This window comes from Aquarana catesbeiana, linkage group LG04 (genome assembly GCF_042186555.1).
Source record: "Aquarana catesbeiana isolate 2022-GZ linkage group LG04, ASM4218655v1, whole genome shotgun sequence".
Taxonomy (NCBI): domain Eukaryota; kingdom Metazoa; phylum Chordata; class Amphibia; order Anura; family Ranidae; genus Aquarana; species Aquarana catesbeiana.
Genome location: NC_133327.1, coordinates 392,189,129 through 392,215,869, shown reverse-complemented (window position 1 = coordinate 392,215,869; position 26,741 = coordinate 392,189,129). Strand labels below are relative to the sequence as shown.

The 26,741-nt window shown below is 39.8% G+C and overlaps 1 protein-coding gene across 2 annotated transcripts in view; it reads left to right on the top strand.

The window, feature by feature from the left end:
* TBC1D32 (TBC1 domain family member 32) overlaps positions 1-26,741 on the top strand; it is a 503,914-nt gene that overhangs the window by 99,876 nt on the left and 377,297 nt on the right. For both annotated transcript variants that reach the window (XM_073627171.1, XM_073627170.1), the window contains exons 8-12: positions 3,402-3,505; positions 3,607-3,668; positions 11,962-12,097; positions 17,950-18,009; positions 19,843-19,942. In XM_073627171.1, the coding sequence (XP_073483272.1) occupies positions 3,402-3,505; positions 3,607-3,668; positions 11,962-12,097; positions 17,950-18,009; positions 19,843-19,942 (462 nt within the window). The remainder of the gene's footprint in view (positions 1-3,401; positions 3,506-3,606; positions 3,669-11,961; positions 12,098-17,949; positions 18,010-19,842; positions 19,943-26,741) is intronic.

The window sequence follows — 26,741 nt, the reverse complement described above, 5'->3', positions numbered from 1 at the left end:
TTTCTATGAGACTATGCTTTAGTCTTCTTTAGTCACTTTTTTTCACCACAGTCACTTTTAATTTCAATTTAGTGCTGCATCTTTTGTGTTTGCATTTGTGATTTTGAGGTTTGATATGTATGTTGCTTATATGTACATCATTAATCACACATTGATTAGTTTATGAGACTATGCCTTTGTCTTTTTCAGTCACTCTTTTTTCACCACAGTCACTATCCATTTTATTTTAGCGCTACATCTTTTTTGTTTACATTTGTCATTTTGAGGTTTGATACTAGATTTCCAGGTGCTGGCAGCTTTGTTTCACATACCTATTTTTTATTATCCTCACATACATTTGTGATTTGATGTTTCTTTTATATAATATATATACACAGTGGGGACGGAAAGTATTCAGACCCCCTTAAATTTTTCACTCTTTGTTATATTGCAGCCATTTGCTAAAATCATTTAAGTTCATTTTTTTCCTCATTAATGTACACACAGCACCCCATATTGACAGAAAAACACAGAATTGTTGACATTTTTGCAGATTTATTAAAAAAGAAAAACTGAAATATCACATGGTCCTAAGTATTCAGACCCTTTGCTCAGTATTTAGTAGAAGCTCCTTTTGATCGAATACAGCAATGAGTAGTTTTGGGAAAGATGCAACAAGTTTTTCACACCTGGATTTGGGGATCCTCTGCCATTCCTCCTTGCAGATTCTCTCCAGTTCTGTCAGATTGGATGGTAAACGTTGGTGGACAGCCATTTTTAGGTCTCTCCAGAGATGCTCAATTGGGTTTAAGTCAGGGCTCTGGCTGGGCCATTCAAGAACAGTCATGGAGTTATGAAGCCACTCCTTCGTTATTTTAGCTGTGTGCTTAGAGTCATTGTCTTGTTGTAAGGTAAACCTTCGGCCCAGTCTGAGATCCTGAGCACTCTGGAGAAGGTTTTCGTCCAGGATATCCCTGTACTTGGCTGCATTCATCTTTCCCTTGATTGCAACCAGTTATCCTGTCCCTGCAGCTGAAAAACACCCCCACAGAATGATGCTGCCACCACCATGCTTCACTGTTGGGACTGTATTGGACAGGTGATGAGCAGTGCCTGGTTTTCTCCACACATGCCACTTAGAATTAAGGCCAAAAAGTTCTATCTTGGTCTCATGAGACCAGAGAATCTTATTTCTCACCATCTTGGAGTCCTTCAGGTGTTTTTTTTAGCAAACTCCATGCGGGCTTTCATGTGTCTTGCACTGAGGAGCGGCTTCCGTCGGGCCACTCTGCCATGAAGCCCCAACTGGTGGAGGGCTGCAGTGATGGTTGACTTTCTACAACTTTCTCCCATCTCCTGACTGCATCTTTGGAGCTCAGCCACAGTGATCTTTGGGTTCTTCTTTACCTCTCTCACCAAGGCTCTTCTCCCCCGATTGCTAAGTTTTGCCGGACGGCCAGCTCTAGGAAGGGTTCTGGATGTCCCAAACGTCTTCCATTTAAGGATTATGGAGGCCACTGTGCTCTTAGGGACCTTGAGTACGGCAGAAATTTTTTTTGTAACCTTGGCCAGATCTGTGCCTTGCCACAATTCTGTCTCTGAGCTCTTCAGGCAGTTCCCTTGACCTCATGATTCTCATTTGCTCTGACATGCACTGTGAGCTGTACGGTCTTATATAGACAGGTGTGTAGCTTTCCTAATAAAGTCCAATCAGTATAATCAAACACAGCTGGACTCAAATGAAGGTGTAGAACCACCTCAAGGATGATCAGAAGAAATGGACATCAGAAGAAATGGACAGAGTTAAATATATGAGTGTCACAGCAAAGGGTCTGAATACTTAGGACCATGTGATATTTCAGTTTTTCTTTTTTAATAAATCTGCAACAATGTAAACAATTCTGTGTTTTTCTGTCAATATGGGGTGCTGTGTGTACATTAATGAGGAAAAAAATGAACTTAAATGATTTTAGCATAGCAAATGGCTGCAATATAACAAAGAGTGAAAAATGTAAAGGGGTCTGAATACTTTCCGTCCCCACTGTGTGTGTGTGTGTGTGTGTGTGTGTGTGTGTGTGTATATATATATATATATATATATATATATATATACATACATACATACATACATACATACATACATACATACATACATACATACATACACATACTTCACTTCTGCTTTAAAGGAAGCTGAAAAAAAAATGAATTAACAGGTTAAAAAAAATATGTTACTGGGTGAACTCAGAAAAACAAAAACTGCTTTGTTAAAATGGTTGTAAACCCTCACATATACCCCATGAAGTGACTAGCCTCAGGGGATACACAGAGATTAAGCAAATCCTCCTTCATATGTTGTACCCATTTTTCTGCAGCAATATTTCCTCTACAGCCGCCTAAAGCAAACATTTTACACAGCATCTTTGAACTCTAGCAGAGGCAGGGATCTGATGTCACACGTTGCAAAGCACATAGATGGAGAGCTGAGTGTAATCTGAGGCCTGAGCTGAGGGAAAGCAGCCAGATCATAGGGAAATGTGCACTGCTGAGATTGTCAGTCACCTTCTGTGTGCTGAATTGGGGAGGGGGGGTGTCCCACAGTATTCTGTGTTGTCAGCATAAACTGTCAGGAGTGACTAATTCAGATAGCAGACGGAAGAGAGTGGATAGGAACCACACTGTGCTATGGATTAAGGCTAGTACACACTTTGGAGGGGTATGTGTTCATTTGAGGTCTACAACCACTTATTGCTCTCTCTTTTAGGTCAGTGATATACTAGCCAGTGTAGTCATTATCACGATGTTGCCTCTGTCGCCTGTACTATTTAATAACAAGCCAGCTAGGACAGCTTCCATGTTTCTTTCTCATTGTGTGATTGGAAGAGGCTAGATTATGACATCACTATCCCTCCTTTCCACCTCATCCAATCAGAGAACGCCTAGTTTGCAATGAAAAAAAAAAAAATACAAGGCATTTAGTAAATGGCAACAGTGCCGAGTGAGCGATCTGCTGTTAATGTGCAGAGGGGGAACTCTTCGCACAGAACCCAGAAGATCGCAGCTGTCACTGTGGTTTACCAACTTTACTTTAGAAACATATTTTTAGTCAACGGTCACGGTAACTTATTGTAGGAAAACTTTATCTCACAATTCATAGCTCACCTAGCAGTTTCTGTCTTTACACTGCATGCTAGGTAGTCAGATTTAATTGAATTTTACAGTGCGTAATAAGTCATTCTGCGCACAGCTGAAGTATCTGACCCTTGAGGCTGCAGGGAAACCAGAATGTTGAATAATTCACATGTGCAGAGCTGCAGTTGTGCATATTGTGTGTTTTAACTCAAAAAAAGTGCTTTTGTGTTTGTTATTGTGTTGACCCTGAACCTTGTATTTCATTTTTATTTTTTTTGTTTGTTTTTCAGCCAAACATTTGGAATTGTCATTTGTTTCTAGGGAAAGTCGCAAACCAATATTAATAACTGGAATAGATATTAACAACCCTGAAGTAGTGCGTACTTTAAAAAAGGTACTGAAAGAATCAATTGCCATACTTTTTTCTGTGATTCAAGAACAAAATTCCAATTATTTATACAATTTGCATGTTAATTCGTTTTCTCGTTTCTTTAGATTCGACTGTTAAATGACTACCAGAAGGAGGTGCCATCTTTTTGGATTCGACATCCAGAAAAGTACTGTATCTGTGTGTCTTTTTTTTTTTTTTTTTTTTTTATTATTTTTTATAAATAAACTATTTAGATGTTGTAATTAATGCTATACTCCAGACAGATATAAAAAAAGTACCGATCCGTTCAGTTATGTATAAAAGGGATTGTAAAGTCTCAATTTTTGTTTTGTTAAAATACCAAACATGTTGTACTTACTTGCTTTGTGCAATGGTTTTGCAAAGATTAGCCTCAATCCTCCTCTTCCCGGGTCCCCTGCCAGTGCTCCTGGCTCCTCCCCCAGCCGAGTGACCCAATAGAAAGCCACTGCTTTATCTGAGCCAATGAAGAGTGGGAGAGACGAGTGAGCCTCTGCTCTCGTGCACATCGCTGGATTGAGATTGGGCTCAGGTATGTGTTTAGGAGCGGCCGTGGGGAAAGCTGCATGCAAAAGGTTTTATGCGTTTACTGCAGATAATGCAATAAGGTAAAAAAAAAAACACCTTCCCTTACGACCACTTAATTACAAATAAATGAAAGTTATTTTAACATGCAACTAGTGTAAGTACTGGATTCTGTTTTGATACCAATCCTTGTAATTCCCTGCACAGCGGCACGTAGAGGAAAGCCCAGGATTAGGGGTCCCTCAAGCTTTGCTGCATGCACATGTGCTGAAAATGAACATGCCACAAAAGGGACAGATGAGTGATCTTTTTACTGTGTTTCCACATTCCCTATGTCCAATCAGAACATAGAGGCATTGAAGTGACAAAGTCGTTTCAGTTTACTGCGACAGGAAAAATTATAGGTCTTCAACCTGCGCTGGCAGAGCTGTGTAAATCTCAGTAATAGAAGAACAAAAATTCAAATCACTTAAAAAGCTCCCATATAAAAAAATTAACTTTGAATCCAATAGTTTGCCTGGAGTTCAGATTTGAAACAAGCTTCATAAAAAAGTGTAAGAACAAAAAAATAAAAATAAAATTAACCTTTGATGTACTAAACTCCTGTGATGATTTTCATTTGCAGCCCTAGAATGGCCATTGGGGTTGCTTGAAAGTATTTATCTGTTGATTGGAGGTCTTGTGACTTATGCAGCCTCAGTCAGTCCACCCTGTTTTATTAAAAAAAAAATCAACATAAAACTTTTCTCCAAATTAAAGTTGGCTAATGAAATATGGGTACATTGTATAGTGGAAACTGGGAAAAAATACGTTCAGAAATCTACTTGTAGATAATTGGATCATTGGATTCAGTTAAAAACGCTCCAGCCAAAAAAGGGTAAGATGAGAAAAATGAATAGCCCATTAAAAGATAGAATAACAAAATCAGCTGTTGTTGCAATATTCACCATTAATCCAGAGATTTCCCCACAGTTATTTTTTTTTCTGTGACCAGATGTCCTCAGTTTGATGGCCAGCATTATTCAACCCACTTTTTCTAAGCCCAAGTACTCCTGGACCTGCCCCAGCCTGTGACTGGACAGTGAAAAAAGAAGCAGTATTATTATCAGCACATGATTGACTCTTCTGTGCTGCTGCTTCTTCTCACAACTCCAGCCCTGCTGTACAGTGGACTGCAAAAGACTTATGCCGCGTACACACGAGCGAAATTTCCGTCGGAAAAATTCTGGATGGTTTTTCCGACGGAATTCCGCTCAAGCTTGGCTTGAATACACACGGTCACATGAAAGTTCGTTGAACTTTCGACCGTCAAGAATGTGGTGACGTACAACACTACGACGAGCCGAGAAAATGAAGTTCAATGCTTCTGAGCATGCGTCAAATTGTTTCTGAGCATGCGTAGGAATTTTGCATGTCAGAATTGCTACAGACGATCGGAATCTCCGATCAGAACTTTTTCCGACCGAAAAATTGAGAACATGCTCTCAGTCTTTTGCTGGCTGGAATTCCGCCAGCAAAAGTCCGCTGGAGAATACACACGGTCGCATTTCCCACCAACAAAAGCTTTCATCGGTCTTTTGCTGGCCAAATTTCTGATCGTGTGTATGGGGCATAATATAAGGTCAAATTCAGGTACTTGCACAGCTTGCATTAAAAAAAAAAATAATAATATATATATAAAATGATATACTCATAACTACAGAGTTCAATTAACCTGTGTCCTTTAATACATGCTTAGAGTTCAGCTTTGAACTATAAAATAATTTAAACTTATACTTGTTGTTAAAAAAGCACAGCTGTGCTTGTACACTTACACTTGAGACTTAAAGAGAGTCTGCTCACATAATTTGTAATAAAAACCTCTTTGCCATTCTGAAGCTTCCCTCCAACCACTTTGCTCATTATTTTATATATATACTGTGATCCTGTACTTGCCAAATATGCTGCAGAAATCTCCCGCCACTAGGTCTGGCTACAGCCATTTTAACTGTGGGCAGCTGAAGCTGCTGCCTGTTCACTTCCTGGATTTACACAGACACACAGAGGCACACCTCCAGCTCTGTAGCTCTCATTGGCCCTCGTATGACTCATCCCCTCTCCCTTCCTGCAAACTCTCACAAGAGTGAGAGAGAGAGCTGTGCATGACGTCATAAGCCTAGGCTTTTTACCAGACAAGAAACAGGAAGTGGGCTGTATAGGGGAATTACTGGCAGAAAAAAAAGTTTTACTCTCCAAAGTTAAAACAACAAGGGCAGAAGATTAATTAGATGGAAAGTTGAAAAAATGACTGAAGGGCCGCCTTAAAGGAGTAAATACAAAATACAGTTTTGTATGGTTTACTTGTACTATTCCCCATGTTTAAATAAAATGTTGGCAAATTTTCCTGAAATGTTTGTTTAAGCCCACAGTAGAGACCGTAAGCTATACTATAATACTGACTTTGGAGTTCTCGCTTCTGTCCCTTTAGAATGAGCTGTGTATACATGAGTTAAAGGTAACCTGTAATAAGAGAAACCTGCCATTACTTTCCATCGACCTCCCCTTTTTAAAAATAGTAGTTGCTTAGTTGTCTCTGGTTCAAATACTTACTAAACCTCTGACCTGGAATACATCAGAGTGAAGTCAGATCTCCTGTTCTTCATGCTTGTTGAAAATATTACAGCCATGGGATCATCATGTCAGCCTGCCAACTATGAATTTGAGAACAAAGGTTTGATCGGCCAATTATCTACAGGTGTTGTGCCACATCCTAAATTTAGAATTTAAACAGAAAATTCCCCTAGTGGACTTTAAAGGCACATATAAAAAAATATTTAGGAAAGTATATAAGGTGAACAACAGTTTATTCATTACAAAAAAGTTCCTCAAACATATATCAAACAAATAACATAAATAAAAACAAGGAATGCAGTTCCATAAATATATGGCTAGTGATACCAATACGCTTGCAACCGACGCGTTTCGGAGTTGTTTTGGCCTCCTTCAGGGGTGATTGTAAGCTTTAAATAGAAATTTCTGTGTAGAAAATGGTATATGCAACATAGACATAGTGAATATATATCAAAATCAAACCATCAAACATATAGTTACAGAAATAGACCTTATCGTTTGCACTTACATTGGTATCTATATATATATTGGCTATGCATTCCAGAGAAGTTTAAAAGAAAACAGCAGTATTGACACAAACTGCCCATCAGACGCATCCCCTGATCATGGTGTATAGAGCTTTGTTGAGTATATCCAAAATATTCATATAGCCTCTATTCAATTAGAAATAAGTCGATAGGGACGTATATAGTGGTTTTACTTCCTTTCAATAGGAAGAGAGGCCCATTAATCAAGGGCGTATGGATGTTTTGATCTGGAATCCCACTGGGGCCAAATGCGGGTCCTGTAAGTTGTGAAGATATGTAGATAAGTATATATTGGCCAAACATATAAGTGACTCGAGTAAGTAGAGAGTATTAGGGTGTTTCCTACCTGCTCAGCCTACAGTATAGAAATCGAGGGGGGTCACCCGTTGCTGATGGATGTAGACCAGGTGAGACCCACATAGCTGAAGGATCAATATGAAGAAAGGGTAATATATCAGAACCTGATTGTATATTTATGTAGTAAGAAGGGAGAGGAAAAAAAAAAAAAAAAAAAAGCAAAGGAAGGAAGGGGGGGGGGGGGAGGAAGGGAGGAAAAAGGGGGGGAGGGGGGGGGAAGACAGAAAAGGGGTAGTTAGTGGGAAGGGGGGGGGGGAAAGGGGAGAAACAAGAAGGAACAAGAAGGGGGGACAAAAAGGGAAGAAGTGGAAAAGGACGGAGAGACACAAAGAGCATAGGTATCAGGTATAGTTTGTGGCTAATCGATTAGGTAGTAAAGTAAAAGTCTCTAAGTATCTAAAGTTACTCACAATATATGGCAGCAGCTCACACCGACAGCGTCCTATTCAGAGTAGATGACGCCTGGTGTGAGCAGACGCCGAGTATATGAAGCCCTTCCCACCAATCAGCTGTTGATAGAAAAGAAGCAACAGCTGATCGTAGGTGGTGGAGGAGGGACGAACGCGCTCTGACTGGCCCCCCGGGTGGAGCGAGCGCCGCCAGGCCCCCACAGCGCATGCGTATGTAAACGCGGTGAGGCGTGGCCACGCCTACTACACCCGCCGGCACGTCTAGCTTCCCCAACGGACTGCGCATGTCCGTTGGGGTCGCAAGATGGAGAACAGTGTAGATAACACCGTGCCTCACACAGCGCCGCCGTAAGCTATGATCGCTCAGGCGGCTTTGTGTGCCGGGCGGATAGCGGATCACTATGTAAAACAATGACTTGAAGCACATGTAATGTGCAGCCTATAAAACAAAATAGTGCATGTATAATTTAATTTAGTAACCATTGCGGGGGAACCAGCGCTGGTGGACAGTATTATACAGGTTAAGGCGGTTTCTTCATGGAGGGACATATAATATTAAACAGTGACTACATGAACAAGCATAGAAATGTATGGTTAGAAATTACATCCTGTAAGTAGGGACCAAGGATATCACTAAATCATACATACATATAGTTCGAATTATTTCGACCTGAGATCTCACAATGTACAATATACAGAATATATGACAATGATTTTATAGTCGGGATCCCTAAAACATAACATTCTGGTATGTCCTGTGATGTAATAAGGGTCCCATTTCTGTGTATATATAGAAACAATCAATGTTACCCAAGTTTTGCCACTGCATAAATTGCTGAATTTCAAAACACCTCCTTTATTATATGATGCAAATAGCAAATAAAGGAGAGTCCCCTAAACAAATAAGCGGGCTGAACTGCCCTCTAGAATAGGCATGCATACGCATGCGCTGTGGGGGCCTGGCGGCGCTCGCTCCACCCGGGGGGCCAGTCAGAGCGCGTTCGTCCCTCCTCCACCACCTACGATCAGCTGTTGCTTCTTTTCTATCAACAGCTGATTGGTGGGGAGGGCTTCATATACTCGGCGTCTGCTCACACCAGGCGTCATCTACTCTGAATAGGACGCTGTCGGTGTGAGCTGCTGCCATATATTGTGAGTAACTTTAGATACTTAGAGACTTTTACTTTACTACCTAATCGATCAGCCACAAACTATACCTGATACCTATGCTCTTTGTGTCTCTCCCTCCTTTTCCACTTCTTCCCTTTTTGTCCCCCCTTCTTGTTCCTTCTTGTTTCTCCCCTTCCCCCCCCCCTTCTCACTAACTACCCCTTTTCTGTCTCCCCCCCCCCTCCCCCTCCCCCCCTTTTTCCTCCCTTCCTCCCCCCCCCCCCCTTCCTTCCTTTGCTTTTTTTTTTTTTTCCTCTCCCTTCTTACTACATAAATATACAATCAGGTTCTGATATATTACCCTTTCTTCATATTGATCCTTCAGCTATGTGGGTCTCACCTGGTCTACATCCATCAGCAACGGGTGACCCCCCTCGATTTCTATACTGTAGGCTGAGCAGGTAGGAAACACCCTAATACTCTCTACTTACTCGAGTCACTTATATGTTTGGCCAATATATACTTATCTACATATCTTCACAACTTACAGGACCCGCATTTGGCCCCAGTGGGATTCCAGATCAAAACATCCATACGCCCTTGATTAATGGGCCTCTCTTCCTATTGAAAGGAAGTAAAACCACTATATACGTCCCTATCGACTTATTTCTAATTGAATAGAGGCTATATGAATATTTTGGATATACTCAACAAAGCTCTATACACCATGATCATGGGATGCGTCTGATGGGCAGTTTGTGTCAATACTGCTGTTTTCTTTTAAACTTCTCTGGAATGCATAGCCAATATATATAGATACCAATGTAAGTGCAAACGATAAGGTCTATTTCTGTAACTATATGTTTGATGGTTTGATTTTGATATATATTCACTATGTCTATGTTGCATATACCATTTTCTACACAGAAATTTCTATTTAAAGCTTACAATCACCCCTGAAGGAGGCCAAAACAACTCCGAAACGCGTCGGTTGCAAGCGTATTGGTATCACTAGCCATATATTTATGGAACGGCATTCCTTGTTTTTATTTATGTTATTTGTTTGATATATGTTTGAGGAACTTTTTTGTAATGAATAAACTGTTGTTCACCTTAAATACTTTCCTAAATATTTTTTTATATGTGCCTTTAAAGTCCACTAGGGGAATTTTCTGTTTAAAAACTATGAATTTGAGATATCAGCATTGGCAGTCCCCATATGTCTCTAATGTTGGGTTTACTTAAAGTGGAAGAAAAGCCTAAGGCTTACTATTCTTAAAAATGTTCCCTCCCCCTCCACCTACTTTTCCTGTATAAAAAGAAAAAAGATGTGTGTACTTACCTATTTTTAATTTGCTCCAGTCCAGTCACATGATCCTGCATCCCCAGCTCCCCTGATGATGAGCAGCTGCTGCAGGGGAGAGAAGGGTAGCGCAAACAATGGCTGGGCTGTGGGAGCCTTTGGATGATGTTACTGCTACAGGAATTCCCAGTCCTTGGTGAGTGCTCCCTGGGTCAGAGCTGCAGGGTCACGTGACTGGACTGAAGCAGATTAAACATAGGTAAGTACACACCACTTTTTTTTTTTTATATATATACAGGAAAGAAGGGGGGAGGGAACATTTTTAAGAATAATTAGACATAGTCCGGCTATACACAGTTTGAATCTTGGCCGGTTTAGCAGGAACCACCAGACATTTGAAATGTTAATGGGCAGGCTAAATGTACTAATTTGATCGATCAACTTTGGTACAACCATCCTGCCAGATTCTCTTACGATTATAGCTAGCGGCTGCTATAGCCTCTAGAAATAATCATTGTCTTCTCCTGGCAATGACAGCTTTCCCTGCCCACCCCTGGCCCCCAGCCTGGAGCAGACAATTGCTCGGCAGGAGGGATTGTCCTGTCAGCACTGTCCGTGTTGATGGGGGAATCGTGCAGATTTCTTTCCTGCGCCCACCTTGCTCCCTTACAAATAGCTGGCAAACCTTGAAATACTTAGCTTGTTTGGAGTAACTGAAGGACCTGTGAGTGCTCACGGGGGATCTGAGTCAGCATTAGACAAAGGTTGATAGGAAGTTCTTTTGCTTTTTTTTGCCCAGTGCTGGTTTTTTCCAGGTCCCCTGAAAAGTTACAGGTAGCTTCCCTGCTGGATTCCATAATCCCTGTTTGCAGTACCCAGTAGAACATCCATATGTGAATGTACACCATTACATCAGCATCCTCTCTACCATATGCCGCTCCAGTGATTTTAAGTTTATAGGGAATGGGTACTGTACACATTTTCAGTGAAATTATGAGAGCCCCCTTCATTTATGCCGCATGTTTAAGCCAGTGCTATAGGGGCCCCTCACTCTGTGTGCATCGACTTGCATTCTTCTGCATTTAATCAGTGCCAATCACTGCAAGGGCACAACTGTTTTCTATATGTCCCATTCAAACTAAAAGGCTGGAGTGATGTGCGGTGTGGAAAAATGCAGATATGGTGTAATTTTGGACATTGCATTAGATGGCACAGTAGCTCGCTAGACTACATCGCAGCACAACGCACGGTAGTGCGCAGACTTGAACGAAGTGTAACTTTGTACGCTCCCAATAAGGTAAAAAAAGAAAAAAGGAAACAAACTGTAAACTGTGATACGGAGCGTTTTATCATGCAGCTAGTGTGAACGGACCCTATGTGTGCTTATAGAAGTGATTTACAGTATCTGGCCACCCAGCTGACTTTGGAATGAGAAACCTAAGGATACATTTATAGCATCTAGGCAGGGGCCTAACAAATGAATCTGCTTTAATTATGTTTATTTAAAAGAACTAAAAAAAAAACAAATATGCTAATTTACTTTTAGTGGCAATTATTTGCTCATTTAGTTGATTAGTAACATTTTTTCCCTTCAATTAGGTACATGGAAGAGATTGTAGAGAGCACATTATCCCTATTAACTGTAACTCAGGATTCAAGTTCTCAAATTCTATTGGAACCCGTCTTCTACTTGTCTGTGATTGATACAAAGGCTGTGTGGTTCAAGAAATGGATGGTAATTGAAAAAACAATGTTTACATTGATAGAGTTGCTTGTTATGGGGGAGGATTGGGAGGAGGGGGGCTTGGTACTATACAAATGGGAATATCACTTGTATTTAATAACAAACAAATGCTTTATATCAATCTGCACCACTATAGTCTGAAGAATAATGCACAATCTTTAAAGTGGAGGTCCGCCCACCGCTGCAAAAATTAAAAGCCAGCAGCTAAACATATTGCAGCTGCTGGCTTTTAATAATTGAACACTTGCCTGTCCTGGAGTCCAGTGATGTCGGCACCGCAGCTGATGTTTCCAACAGCTGTCGGATGCTGCCGCTATTCATTGCGAGTAAGGGAACCCAACAGTGTAGCCTTACGGCTTCACACCGGGAACCCTACCGCGCACGCGCGAGGTTCGGCTTCTCTCTCCTACTGGCCCGGCGGCTGGGGAAGGAGCAGGGAGCCCGGGCGGTGACGTCAATAATCGCAGCTAAGGCTCCCAGAAGTGGGAACAGGACAGCTGTGAAAGACAAATGTGGCACCTGAGGGGGGAAGGAGTACAACGAGCAGAAGTTCCACTTTTGGGTGAAACTCCGCTTTAAGTATAAAATATCTTTGAAAATAAACAGGACCACATATAATAAGTTATATTGAATAAACAAACATATAACATGCCAAGTAGATGCAAATTGAACTCCTGGCAATCACCAGACTTTCATCCTGTGACCATCGCTGTACAATCTGGCTATACACAGAATTTTTGTACTGGCACAGGTTTCTTTTTTTAGTTTTTTGTTTGTAACTGTCATTTATTATTATTATTTATATTATTATCTGAGAATATGTACTCAGAGAATTGGTGCAGGGATTTTCCCCCCTCCCTTGGATCGCATTTCTCTCTGCCCCTATCCACCTCTCAGCACCTCCTATTTTTAGAGAATACAGAGCCAAGTGTCATTTTGTGATTATATAAAAGTAATTTCTAAATAATTTGTTAAGAATAAAAATAAATGTAATAAAATGTACAAAACATAAATATACAGCACATACCAAAGTAAGACTCTTCTAGACCTTAGATCTGCTCCAATGCGTGCATGCATTTTGGGCCTGAGACCAGCCTCAATGAATGCACTTCAGACCTCAGATTAGCCCCAATGCATGCATGCACTTTAGACCTCAGACCAGCCCCAATGCATGCATTTCAGACCTCAGTCCAGTCCCAAGGCAGTCCAGTCCCTCACACTGTCAGCGTGAGGAGGAAAAAAAGCGGATTACAGATCTTCTGTTTACATCACGTGATCAGCTGTCATTGGCTGACAGCTGATCACGTGGTAAGGGGCAGGGACTGGCCCCTTACTTCGATCTGTGATCAGCCAAGTCTCATTGACCCAGTGATCACAGAGCGTGCCGCGGACGCCCTGCAGGGGGCACACGGGCAGCTCATGCATGGGAGGATGTCTATTGATGCCCTCCTAGCAATTAAGACCCGCGCTGTAGCTTTCATTTGGCTATAGTGCAGGCGGGAGGTGGTTAAACACTGCCTAGGCAACCTGTAAATCTCTGTATAGCCAATCCAGACAAAATGTGACAGCCAGATAATGTGGTGATGCACATTTTTGCTCCTTGCCAGGCAAGTGAAGAGTTTATAACGCACTGAAAACATTATTGCAGCAGCTGGAATACAGCAATAATGTACCACAAGCAGCAATCATAAAATAACACCCATTGTTCCCAGCAATAATAGACTCCGAGCAGCAAAGAAAGACCCCCAACAGCAACAAGAGATCCCCCAGCACAGCAATACCCCTCCTAAGCTATTACACATGAACAATCTGTCAGTGCGGGTAGGAGTAGTTCAGGGTTAATACATTAGCACAGCCAGAGTCAACCAGCCAGAACATAGGCAAGGATGGCCCACAATGTCCCACCCAGCAGTTAGCAGTAGTCATGCTACTGTATGCAGTACCAGGCTGTTCCGGCTGAAAAAACTCTGAATATTATTAATTTATATTTAATATTTACAGCACTGTATGGTCAGCTCTAGATTTTGTAGCCCTAATTGCAGACCATCAGCTTCCCTAAGGCTTGGTTCACACTGATGCCGCATTCGGCTCGCAGCAGGGGTCTGGTGCCTCCCTGTTCTCCATTTCAGGGACGAATCAGGGATGATTTTTTTGCCTGAATTCAGACCTGAAACGAAGCCAAAGACTCCCAGTACTCCTGTGCAAGCAGCTCTGCAGCTGCCACAGAGATGTGTGATGCTGTCATGCAAATTGGATGCGGTGAAATCCGCATCCAATTTGCACTAGTGTGAACCCAGCCTAAAGGTCACACTGTTCTGTAGACAATGGCGTGCATCCATATGTAAATACTGGCTAGTCTCTTAAAATGCTTTTTCCCCAAGGCTATATACTAGAGCTGCACCATTCTGGAAAAAATGAGAATCACGATTTTTTTTTGCTTAGAATAAAGATCATTATTCTCAGCGTAACATTGTGACATAAAATATTGCGACGGCCCCCATTTTATTCTCTAGGGTCTCTGCTAAAAAATATATATAATACAGTATTTGGGGGTCCTAAGTAATTTTCTAGCAGAAAATACTGATTTTTAACTTGTAAGCAACAAGTGTCAAGGCTTAGTCTTTAAGTGGTTAAATTGACCTCATTTACAGACCGAAGCTCATCCCTTTGATCCAAAACAAGGGTCTCTAAACTTTCTAAACAAAGGGCCGGTTTACTGTCCTTCAGATTTTAGGGAAGCTGGACTGTGACCATTGGGAGTAGAAAAGGTCCCAACATCATTGAGAGAAAAATAATGCCCCATTGTCTGTCTCAGTGGGAGTAATTGTACCCCATCACTGGTGTCATTGAGAGAAATTGTGCTCCATCATTAGTGTCAGTGGGAGGAATTGTGCACCATTGTTGGAATCACTTGGAGGAATTGTCTCCTATCATTGGTGTCATTGGACCCCATTATTGGTGTCAGAAGAAATTGTTCCCCATCTTTGGTGTCATGCTGGGGAGGAATTGTGCCCCATCATTGGTGTCATTGGGGGAATTGTGCCCCATCATTGCTGTCATTGGGCCTCATTATTGGTGTCGATTGGAGAAATTATGCCTCATTGTTGGTATCATTGGGGGGAATAGTGCCCCATCATTGGTGTCATTGGAGGAATTGTCCCCTATCATTGGTGTAATTGGACCCCATTATTGGTGTCATTGGAAGAAATTGTTCCCCATCGTTGGTGTCATTGGGAGGAATTGTGCCCCATCATTGGTGTCACTGGCAGAATTTGGTGTCATTGGGACAATTGTGCCCCATTATTGGTGTCATTAGGCCCCATCATTGGTATCATTGGGGGGAATAGTGCCCCATCTTTGGTGTAATTGGGAGGAATTATGTCCCTTCATTGGAGTGCGTGTGGGGGGGGGATATGTCCTAAAACAGTTCCCTGAGGGCCACATAAAAGCAAGCAAAGGGCCGCATCTGGTCCGCGAGCCGCAGTTTGGAGACCCCTGATCTAAAATAACTAAATGGTGCAATGTTTCCTTTTATCTCAGCACTGAGCAATGTTGATAAACATTTAACAGATGGTGGTTTTTTTTTTTTTTTTTTTTTACAGCTGTGAGTGAGCAGAGAACAGCTCTGCACTTGTTACATAAATGAATTGTGGAGATGCCGGATTAAGATCGTGAGGGGGTTGATTCCAGATCACGATTTTTGAACGATTAATCGTGCAGCTCTGCTATATACTCATTTTAGTATAATAGGAAATACTTTAGAAACTTTTAGGAAACGGTTTAGATCACAGTTCTGTAGTGTTTACTTTTTCCTTGACATGTAGGTATGTGTATGAGGAGGGTCCAACCCCTTTTTAGTTTGCTTGTCCATACAAAGCTATAAGTATATATTATGCAGTCAACAAGTGCAGAGGTAGTGCTAGGCTTTCTATGAGATTTGATTTCATATTTTAGCTGCAGTGAAGCTGCAAGTGAAAGCTTCAGTGAGTTCTCTAATTTTAGTATTTAATTTTAAGGAGAATTTGATTCATGAGTTCACCCAATATGTGATTTATACTCTGACATTTGCAACCTCATTGTAAAGCCACCTTAAATTTTTAGGTCACACTGATCCTGCTACTGGACCCAGTCAGTTGTTGAATAAAAAAAATTGTGTTGAAGGAATTTAATACAATATTTGACTTATTGGAAGACAGAGTATTCTATTCCACTGTTATAAATACAATGACTTAAGTGATGGAAAATATTTTTCACAAAAAGAGGCTAGGCTTTGCCATGTTGCATTGATGTGCTGTAGAAGGCTGTTTGTACCTACAGTATATCTGTAAAGACAAGTAGCTTGAGCAGTTTTTCCTAGTATTTGAAAATTGTTTGCAGTGAATCTTTTAACTTCCAAGCCTTCCTACCTGTATCTTGTCCCCTCTAGGCTCACTATCCAACTGTAGGTTACGTTGGGAAGTCACAAAACCAGTCTCTAGATATACTTACCACTGTATATGCAACACCACAAATAGTGATCATAAAATACAAATGTTCACCCAGCACAGTATGCAGATGTTTATAGCATGATCCTTTGCCTACTGTGCTGTCTCTGTAGTACTACGAGTCCAAGCTGGCCACAATGGAATATAAAGTGGCTATAAAGAGTCTACACACCCCTGTTAAAATGTCAGGTTTCTATGATGTAAAAAAAATGAGACAAAGATAAATCATTTCAGAACTTTTTCCGCCTTCAATTTGACCTATAAACTGTGCAACGCAGTTGAACATCAAACTGAAATCTTTTAGGGGGAGGGACATAAAAATAAAATAATATGGTTGCATAAGTGTGCACACCCTTAAACAGATACTTTGTTGAAGCACCTTTTGATTTTATTACAGCACTCAGTTTTTTTGGGTATGAGTCTATCAGCATGGCACATCTTGACTTGGCAATATTTGCCCACTCTTCTTTGCAAAAACACTCCAAATTTGTGCACAGCCCTCTTCAGATAAGATTTTCAATCTGATTCAGGTCTGCGCTATGGCCTGGCCATTCCAAAGCATTAATCTTCTTCTGGTGAAGCCATTTCTTTGTTGATTCGGATGTATGATTTGGGTCAGTGCTGAAAGATGAAGTACCTCTTCATGTTCAACTTTCTAGCAGAAGCCTGAAGGTTTTGAGCCAATATTGACTGGTATTTGGAACTGTTCATAATTCCCTCTACCTTGTCTAAGGCCCCTGCTTCAGCTGAAGAAAAACAGCCCCAAAGCATGATGTTTGCATCACCATGCTTCACGGTGGGTATGGTGTTCTTTTGGTGATGTGCAGCATTGCTTTTGCGCCAAACATATCTTTTGGAATTATGGCCAAAAAGTTCAGGCTTGGTTTCATCAGACCTTAACACATTTTCCCACATGCTTTTGGGAGGCTTCAGTTGTGTTTTTGTAAAATTGGAAAAAGTTCTAAAATGATTTATCTTTGTCTCATTTTTTTACATCACAGAAACCTGACATTTTAACGGGTTTGTATACTTTTTATATCCACTGTATCTTCTTCCTCTGCAGAGTTGCAAGTCCCAGCACACTTTACTTGTATTTTTCTTCTATTATGTAAAATTTTAAGTCCCAGCACACTATACTTGAATTTATATTGTACAGTATCTGTAGAAGTAAATGTCCCATCACACTGTTCTTATATTCTTCTGTATTTGTAGTAGTCCCAGTACACCATATGTATATTACTCCTTTTTATACCACAAAGCTCATAACACTCCATACACCAATAATGCATGCTATTGTTTTCCCTTTATGCATGGACGTTTTCAGTACAATATCTACAATTTCTTATGTTTGCCTTTCAGCATTCACATTATAGCAGAACTGTTGTTTTAAGACTTCTGGAAAAAAAGTACAAATCCTTGGTAAGCAGTTTCTTTTTAGTCAAGAAAAAATAGTGCATGTTTTATGTGTAAAGCAATTGTATATTGTTTACTATGACCTTTTTTCATTTGTATGTCACTATTTTAAAAGGCCGATACTTATTTAGTTACTGTTTTTATTTTTGATACATTGATTGCAGTAGAGCAATAAAGTATTTTTTTATTATCACAGTTAAAGTATAAAAGTAAAGTATTGAAGTATATGTGAACCCTTAGTTTATAAAAAAACACATTTAGTTTAATATAGAAATAGAGCATGTTTATGTGTATATACAGATATAGAGTATGTAATGAAATGAAATGAAAAAGTATTGACATTTATTTAATACTTCATACAAAATCCTTTGTTAATGATAGCTTCAAGACGCCTCCTGTATGGAGAAACTAGTGGCGTGCATTGCTCAGTTGTGATTTTAGCCCATTCTTCCACACAAATAGTCTTCAAATCTTGAAGGTTCTGTGGGCCTCTTCTATGAACTCTGATCTTTAGTTCTTTCCATAGATTTTCTATTGGATTCAAGTCAGGTGATTGGCTGGGCTATTCTAGCAGCTTTATTTTCTTTCTTTGAAACCAGTTGAGAGTTTCCTTGGCTTTGTGTTTGGGATCATTGTCTTGCTGAAATGTCCACCCTCGTTTCATCTTCATCATCCTGGTAGATGGCAGCAGATTTTTATCAAGAATTTCTTGGCACATTTCAATGATATGAAGTTTTCCGGCACCATATGCTGAAAAACAGCTCCACACCATGATCCCCAACTCCAAACTCCACTGTTTGTATAGTGTTTTTGGGGTGATGTGCAGTGCCATTTGACCTCCAAACATGGTGTGTATTATGGCATCCAAAGAGCATAAAATTTCAGTCTCATCTGACCAGACTATATTCTCCCAGTATTTCACAGACTTGTCTAAATATTGTGCAGTAAACTTTAAACAAGCTTCAACATGCTTTTTCTTCAGCAATGGAGTCTTGCGTGGTGAGCGTGCATACAGGCCATGGCGGTTGAGTGCATTACTTAATGTTTTCTTTGAAACAATAGTACCTGCTAATTCCAGGTCTTTCTGAATCACAGACCACAAGTGGGGTAGTGCACAGCGTTCTGCACTCCTGTGACCCATTTTTGTCACTGAGGCGATCCAGCCTCTGAATCGATCCCAGCTTTAAAGTTGGGATCCACCCAGATGCCTGGAACAGCAGCTGGCTCAGCCTGTCATCCATAGACATGCACAGTGCCAGTAAGCCACTCGGCTCCCTCCTTACAGATGTTTGACCATCAGCAGCAGGAGCCTATGGCTCCGCTACCCGCATTTTTCCTATGTAAGCAGGAAGTGAGAGTAGCAGTGCTGAAGCTGTAACATGGAGCCAGGTAATTGCTTATGGACTGAGGAGAGTAGTACAGGTGGTGGGGCATTGTTGACTTAAATTCAGAAAATGCATTTAACATACCAGATTTCACCTATAACAAAAAAAAAAATATTTATAAGTGAACTATCTCTCAAAGTTTATATACATTTTTGAAATATGTTCTGGAATAATTAAAATCAGCTGGATGAGGGAGGAATTTTAGTGATGCTGAAACGAAGGCATTAATTACAAGACATTTACATCTTCATATTCTTGATCTGTTAAATGATATTACTTGTATAGATTTTTTACACAAAGTAATTTTTAACGCTGGAAAAAGCACTGTCTAGAGAGGATGACCTGAAAAAAAAGAGATGGATTTAATTAACTAAATCTGTTAGCTCCATAAAATGTTCTCTGTGAGTCTTAAGAGGACCATTTTGGTCATTGGTATTGTTGCGCTGTCTTCCAGATTATTGCAGCTATTGAGCAGTGTTTCTATTATTATGAATCATCACAGTCAGGAGTCGATGAAAACACTAAAACAACAGCGTCCTCGCAGCTGTATCCTGGTGAGTCTAATGGGGATATGTTTGTAGCTTTGCACTGGAAACAGATATCTTTTGCATGTTTGTTCAGAAGTCTTTATATATAGCTAACTATAACCAATACACCTTTTTGATATTCAATCAAGCTGGTGCTTGATATAGAAATATATAAAGTATAGATAGCATGCGTGCTAATTCCATTTTACCATGCCAAGCTCCTTACCTTAAATCAATTTAAAAGAACAGATAGCTTTGCCAGATTCTAGGAATGACCATGAAGCAGGCCTGTCATTGCTTTGAATGTGATAATGTACTTGCCCAGAGTGTGATTTTATCACTTAAAAATTCATTCCGAAAGCATATTTGACTGTAAGCCATAACCTACACCATCCCAAGAACACAGCCCTTGTATCTGTTGGAATCTGTGTGATCCCTGTTGCTAAAAAAGATAAAACTACAAAGACATCTCAAAAATGTAATTAAATATATTATTAAGGACACTTTCACACCAGCCCTGGTGATAAAACAAAACTTACACATTGGTGTACATTGTGTAGGGGCATTGAGGAAACAGTTCAATGCATTGTTACAAGACATCGCATTGCAACATGCTGCGGTATGGTCACAAGTGATGCCCTGCACTGCATAAAAATGTAGACATGCCTCACCTCAATGCAGTGTTATGGTGTGAATAGGGCACATAATAATTGTTTTCTTTGTGCCCTTGCATTGAGCCTGCATTGATCTGTGCAGGTCTCCTCAGCTCAACAGATATGGTGGGAATGAGCCCATAAACACTATTTATGTCTTATGTATGACTTATTTTGGTCAACTCAGAAAAGTTAAAAATATCATTGATTGTATTTCATTTTTTTTTTAATCAGGAAAAGAGTTTATTATGAATTTAACAAACCATACAAATCAAAACAAACTTTTTTTTGTCTGTACAAAATGTTACCTAAGAGCACAAAGTAATGACATGAAAATGCTGTCACATTTGCATTGACAGTAGTCCAGAGTGTAAAACATTACTGCACACTTAGTACAATACATGGAACATTAAATTACCTAGAGAACAGTTTGCTTCCCAATCTCCCACCTTCACCGTCAATCTATATATTTTTGCAGGGCCCAAAGTACCAATGAAAAGCCTTACATCAAGAACCTATCTAGCGCTAAATCTACAGGAGCCAGATCCAGGGTGTCCAGCCAACCTCCCCATACCTTTTCACATTTAAATGGGTTGCCTTTGTGTTGATAAATCAGTTTTTCATAGCATAGTGTGGTACCCATCTGATCTACCCACATCTGTAATGTAGGTATAGTTTGGGAGATCCAATGTACTAGGATAGCTTACGTGCTTGGAAAAGGACTCTGACAGCTGCCCCCACATACATCCTGTCTCACGTCATCAAGAATACCTAAAAAACACCTCTTGGGGTCTACTGGTACGTTTATGTGGAATGCCTTAATAAAAGTTGACACAATAGCAGCTCAGTATCTATGTAGTTTTGGGCAACCCCACAACAGGTGTATAAGATCTTCCCTATCTTTGCAACCTTTGGGGCATGAGGGATCCTGGTGTAGGTCCATATTATATAGTTTGAGAGGAGTCCAGTGTACCCTCAGTATAATGGAGAGTTGTGATATTCTACTTGAGAGATTTATGGAGCCGAGACGTACAACTTCTAAGACTTCCTCCTATTTATCCACAGAGAATTCACCCACATCCTTTCATTAATTATATTTCAACCACAAAGTATATCTGAAGTTTTCATTTTTTATATTCTGGATAGCATAAAGAAGGTTTAAAACCCCCATTAGGTTCAGGTGCCTGCGTACCTTTGGGGAGATTTCTCTTCATTTTCTGTCCTGTAAACACAACAGAAAGTGAAGAGAAATCTTTTCAAAATTAGGTAAAGTCCCTTTTAGACAGTTGGTATTGCAACAAGTGTCCCTATTACGTGATTTTCCCTCAACTCAACAATTTAGTTCGAATCACAAGGGCCACCAGGACATAACCAGTGGGTGAACTGCGTCAGCAGGGAAACGGACCAGAGAAAATTTTGATAAGGTTGCCAACTCTTCATTTTGGCTTTGATACAGTAACAAAAACAAAGCAGACTTAATACATTTTCATAGGTAGTGACCTCCTGTCACTTTCAGTTGGGCATAGCATCCGCCAAACACATCCCATTCAAGTGAATGGGGCTGTTTTGCAAGCACCCTGCAACCACGTTGCAATGCACATCTCTTATAACAAATAACAACTCTTCGCTGCCTATAAAATGCTTCCGTGTTCTTCAGAGACCTAAACTTATGTGAACAACTCATGAGTCCAGCCATGCTACCACTAATTCAATCTCCCTCTGTTCAGTTGTTTTTGAAGCTTGTAGATATCATGTACATTGGAAATAAAAAATGTCTGTTATGACTACAGTTTAATCCATCCTGCACAGGTAAAAAGGACACGTATTAGTTATGCTCTTGTACCCCTAAAAGCCTTGTCTCTAGAATATGTTTGCATAAAACAATGTTCAACCTGTCCCATGGCAATGTATCTAAAAGTATTTTTAGTTGTTGAATTAGGTCACTTTTTTTTAAATCTATCTACTTCATGAAATCCTATAAGCCTGCTTTTTTTAGAGGTTTCTTCTGCAGACTTTTATTTTGGCCAAATTCAGAGATCACCAACACATCTAATAAATGTCAGGTTGATAAGAGCAGCCTGCATGTTTGTCATCTATATCTAACCTATTGTATATGACATATGACAGAAAGAAAAGCAAAATACTTAATTACATGACATTATCAGCTGCTCAGTGACTCTGACATTTTGCTTGAAAACTGCAAGTTTTCCACTGCAGAAGCACACAAAGAAAATGCCAAGTTATGTTTTAAATTGTTGCTGTCTTAAATCTGAATGCATTGAGTTGGCCATATGTGAGTCATTTTGGTTATTTGTAAGAAACAACCATTAAATAATTCAATCTACCTCTACACAACGGCATTTTGCATATTCTATTTAGGCCTGATACATGGACTTCACAGACAGTAACATGTGAGGAAAAAGATGTTTTTTATAGATTTTGAAGTTTTACAGACGGTACATCTTTCACATGGAAAGAATTCTTTTAGGTTTCCAAACTTTCTAACTTTCTGAGGTGGATCTATTGCACTAGGTGCCAGTACATCTTTCAGAGTTTGGTTTCTTCTTTGTAGAACATTAGCTTTATCTGTAAGTTTGGGCCCTAGTATTTTATCACTCTTTAAAACTTGCCAGTATTTTTTGATTATTTTATTCACCCACCAGTATTGGGACGAGAAAGTAGTTAAAAAGGACCACTCAAACATATTATTATTCACTATATCCTTATTTTTGGGAGCCAGAAAACTTTCTATTTAGGAGTGAGACATCTAGTAAATCTTTATCCCAGCCTCTAGAGTCATATCCTTTCTCCATAAACCAATCTTTTAATATATTGGCCTGATATTTAAAATCTTTTAAGCAAGAACAATTTCTTCTTATACGTTGAAATTGTCTCTTGGGTATGGCCTTAAGCCAGTTCGGGTGATGACAGCTGTCTGTTGGAATATACCCATTTCTGTCTGTAGATTTGAAAAATGTTTTAGTTAACAATTGGCCTTCATCTTTAAAAATAACCAAATTCACTGATGACCTTCCATAAGAAAAGGCGTTGTCTATATAGCAGCGTTAAAAAAGGAGACGGGAATCTTTTAGGGAGGAAAGAATGTCATTCTCCCATAAAGCTATAAAAAGGTTAGCAAAGCTTTGTGCACATTTCTCCCCCATTGCCACCCCTGTGCTTTGTAAATAATATTCTCTTCCGTAATAAAAATAATTATGCTCCATAGCAAATTGTAATAACCTCAGAACAAAATCCAAAGTGGAAGCATTCAGGGATTGATCCCTAGTTAAGGAAAATCTTGCCGCTTGATATCCCAACTCATGAGGGATAATGATATATAGAGAGGAGACGTCCGCCGTCACCAGTGTATATATACCATATATACATTCTGATCTGGTAGCACAGTTCTTCGTTTCTCAGCTGTCATTTTAAAATCATACAAAGAAGAAGAAAAAGTAGAAAAATATGAAGTTTGAAACACTTGACAGAGTAAGAACAAGCGCATTGGCAGTAGATTCTACAATCCAGATATTCTATAAAAAAATGTTCAAACTGTTTGTATAAGTTGGCACGTGGGGTTGATTTACTAAAACTAGAAAGTGCAAAATCTGAAGCAGCTCTGCATGGTAGCCAATCAGCTTCTGACGTCAACTTGTTCAATGAAGCTTTGACAAAAAACCCTGTAAGCTGATTTGGTTTCTATGCAGAGCTGCACCAGATTTTGTACTCTCCAGTTCTAGTAAATCAACCCCATGCTGTTTTTCTTTTTTGGGTGAGCATGATTTCATGTAGTTTAGTTGGGGGACACATTTAACCAGGGGAAGTTTGGGAACCCTTAGTCTAGGATGCAAGTACAAACCAAGTGGCCTTTTCATGATAGATACACATTTACTTCTTCCAACATCAGTTTCTTTTGCAACTATGTTCATTTGGTCAGACGACATATGACAGCTCATCAGGATGGGTAGCTTTATAATACCTAGCGTGGGTCACTGATCCTCCAAGTCAAATGTCCTGCCAGCTGAACTAGCAGCTATAAAAAAAAATTACTTCTCATAGTATTGGAATCTGTATGCTTGCAAAATTCTCTGGAGTCTCAAATGACATATATTTGTGTATATAAGTAATACATTAGGGGGGCAGAAGTGGCTGGTCTGATACACTGATAGAGATGTGGCATTTCTGATACACAGGAAATCCTTAAAAAAAAATAAAAAATAAGAAGCAGGAAGAAATCGGAGACCATTTGTACAATATAAGTAGCAGTCCTTGGGCTGCGGAAGTAAGTTATGAAAAGGAAATGTATTGCTGTGGATGGACAGAGCAGAACATGCTTCTAGAGGAACCAGCACCTGAAGCAGAGAAAAGACTGGTGGAATAATGTACAGAAGTCTTTTAAATTATGCCATATCTGTCATTATAATAACTGTCATATAATTATATCTGTATAATTTATAAAATACACATGTATAAACACATATAGAAAAAAAAATATTTAGGGTAACATACACTTTAACTGATAATTTACCAGTCTTATTCTGGATATATGTGTTAACATTTCTGTTGCTTCCAATTTACTTTTGGAGTGATCTGACAGTTAGACAGGCCAGTGCTTTTAACTGGATTTATGACAATATCATACTGGTAATTCTACCACTGGTGACTGCCAGCATCAACAGAATGACACATCCCTGGTTCTGATACTGAGGGAGTAAAACCACAAGGGAGAGTGAATTGATTTGTTTGCTGTGGATTGATTAGTTGCCAGTGACTTAATCACTAGTGTGATTGTGATGCCACATGTGAAAAATCATTGCCTGGAGGCTTGACAACCTTGCACCTTACCTGTGTATCCACTACTGTATTTGTGTACTGACAAAATCTAGTGTTGGGCTGACTGCGCCATAACATCCTATAGACTTGAATTGAACCCTGCTCCTGCTGTATGGGGATGTCTCTTTTTAAAGCCTACAGGAATTTAGGGCACAGTTGCGGTCAGCTGTTGATGGTGGTGAGTAGGGACCTGTAGAGGAGGACCAAGTTGATTATATTGAGGAGGCTATTATTTATTATTATCTATTTATTATATTGCAGCTTATCAGTTCTTAGATGTGGTGGCTATCTTAGTTTTCTTTTTTAGGCTCTCCTTCCTCTATTTTCACGTAGTGATTTGTTAAGTGAGACTGTTTTTCAACAGAATAAGCTGTCCCGCAGCTGTAACAGATAGGGGGTTGAGACAAACCATTTACAACTGACAGAGGTGCTTACAATAATTAGCTTTTTTTATTATTTTGGGATAACCTTTATCCCAAAAGGAAAAAAAAAACTGTTTGCTGTAACTGCTGTTAGCTAGCTAGAGTGTTAGCTGGAGGTCAATTTCAATTAGTGTATTTAAATCTGCTAGTACATATCACACTCCCCTCCCTTGAAACTGAGAGTGCCGCTGTGCAAAGGTGCCCCCTGTGCTCCTTCATCCAAAATGTAGGCATTCTAATACATGTGGTGTGTTACTGGCCAGATCATCAGGTTGAAACAAGGAGGGAAAAGAGCCAAAAAAAAAAAAACAAATATAGCCACCACATCCAATGACTGGTAAGCTGCAATATGTTACATTTTTGGTTTTAGATTTATTACCACTTGAATAATTATGCATTAACCAAGCTTGACAGCCTGTGACTTTCTTACCACCATGCTATTACTACTACTCTTTGTATTTAGATATAAAATAATTTAAATAGAACTGCCGCTTTTTGCAATATTCGAAGATTTGAACAGCTGGCATGAGCTAGAGAAGAGCAGTGGAGGGTCATATCCAGCAAGATGACAGGCATACATTATGCACTTATAAACTGTGTAGTTTAAGTGGAATTGTCAGTAATAGTAAGCCAGTCAATGACAGTTTGACATGATTTTGATCTTATGCCCCGCTGAAGCATTTCAACATATACTGTAGTTCAAGTGCATTGCCCTAGAACTTAACTGGCAATCAATAAAGTAAGATTTTAGCCGGGGTGTCAAAAGCACATGAAAAATGTTACTAGTGGCAAATATGCAGAGAAATGCATGTAAAATTATCCTGCCTTTCTGTGACTTCGTAAATCAAGTCCACTATAGGATATTCCCCGAAATTCTTAGTGATGTTTTGTTGACTTGTGCGTACATCTGTCCCTTGC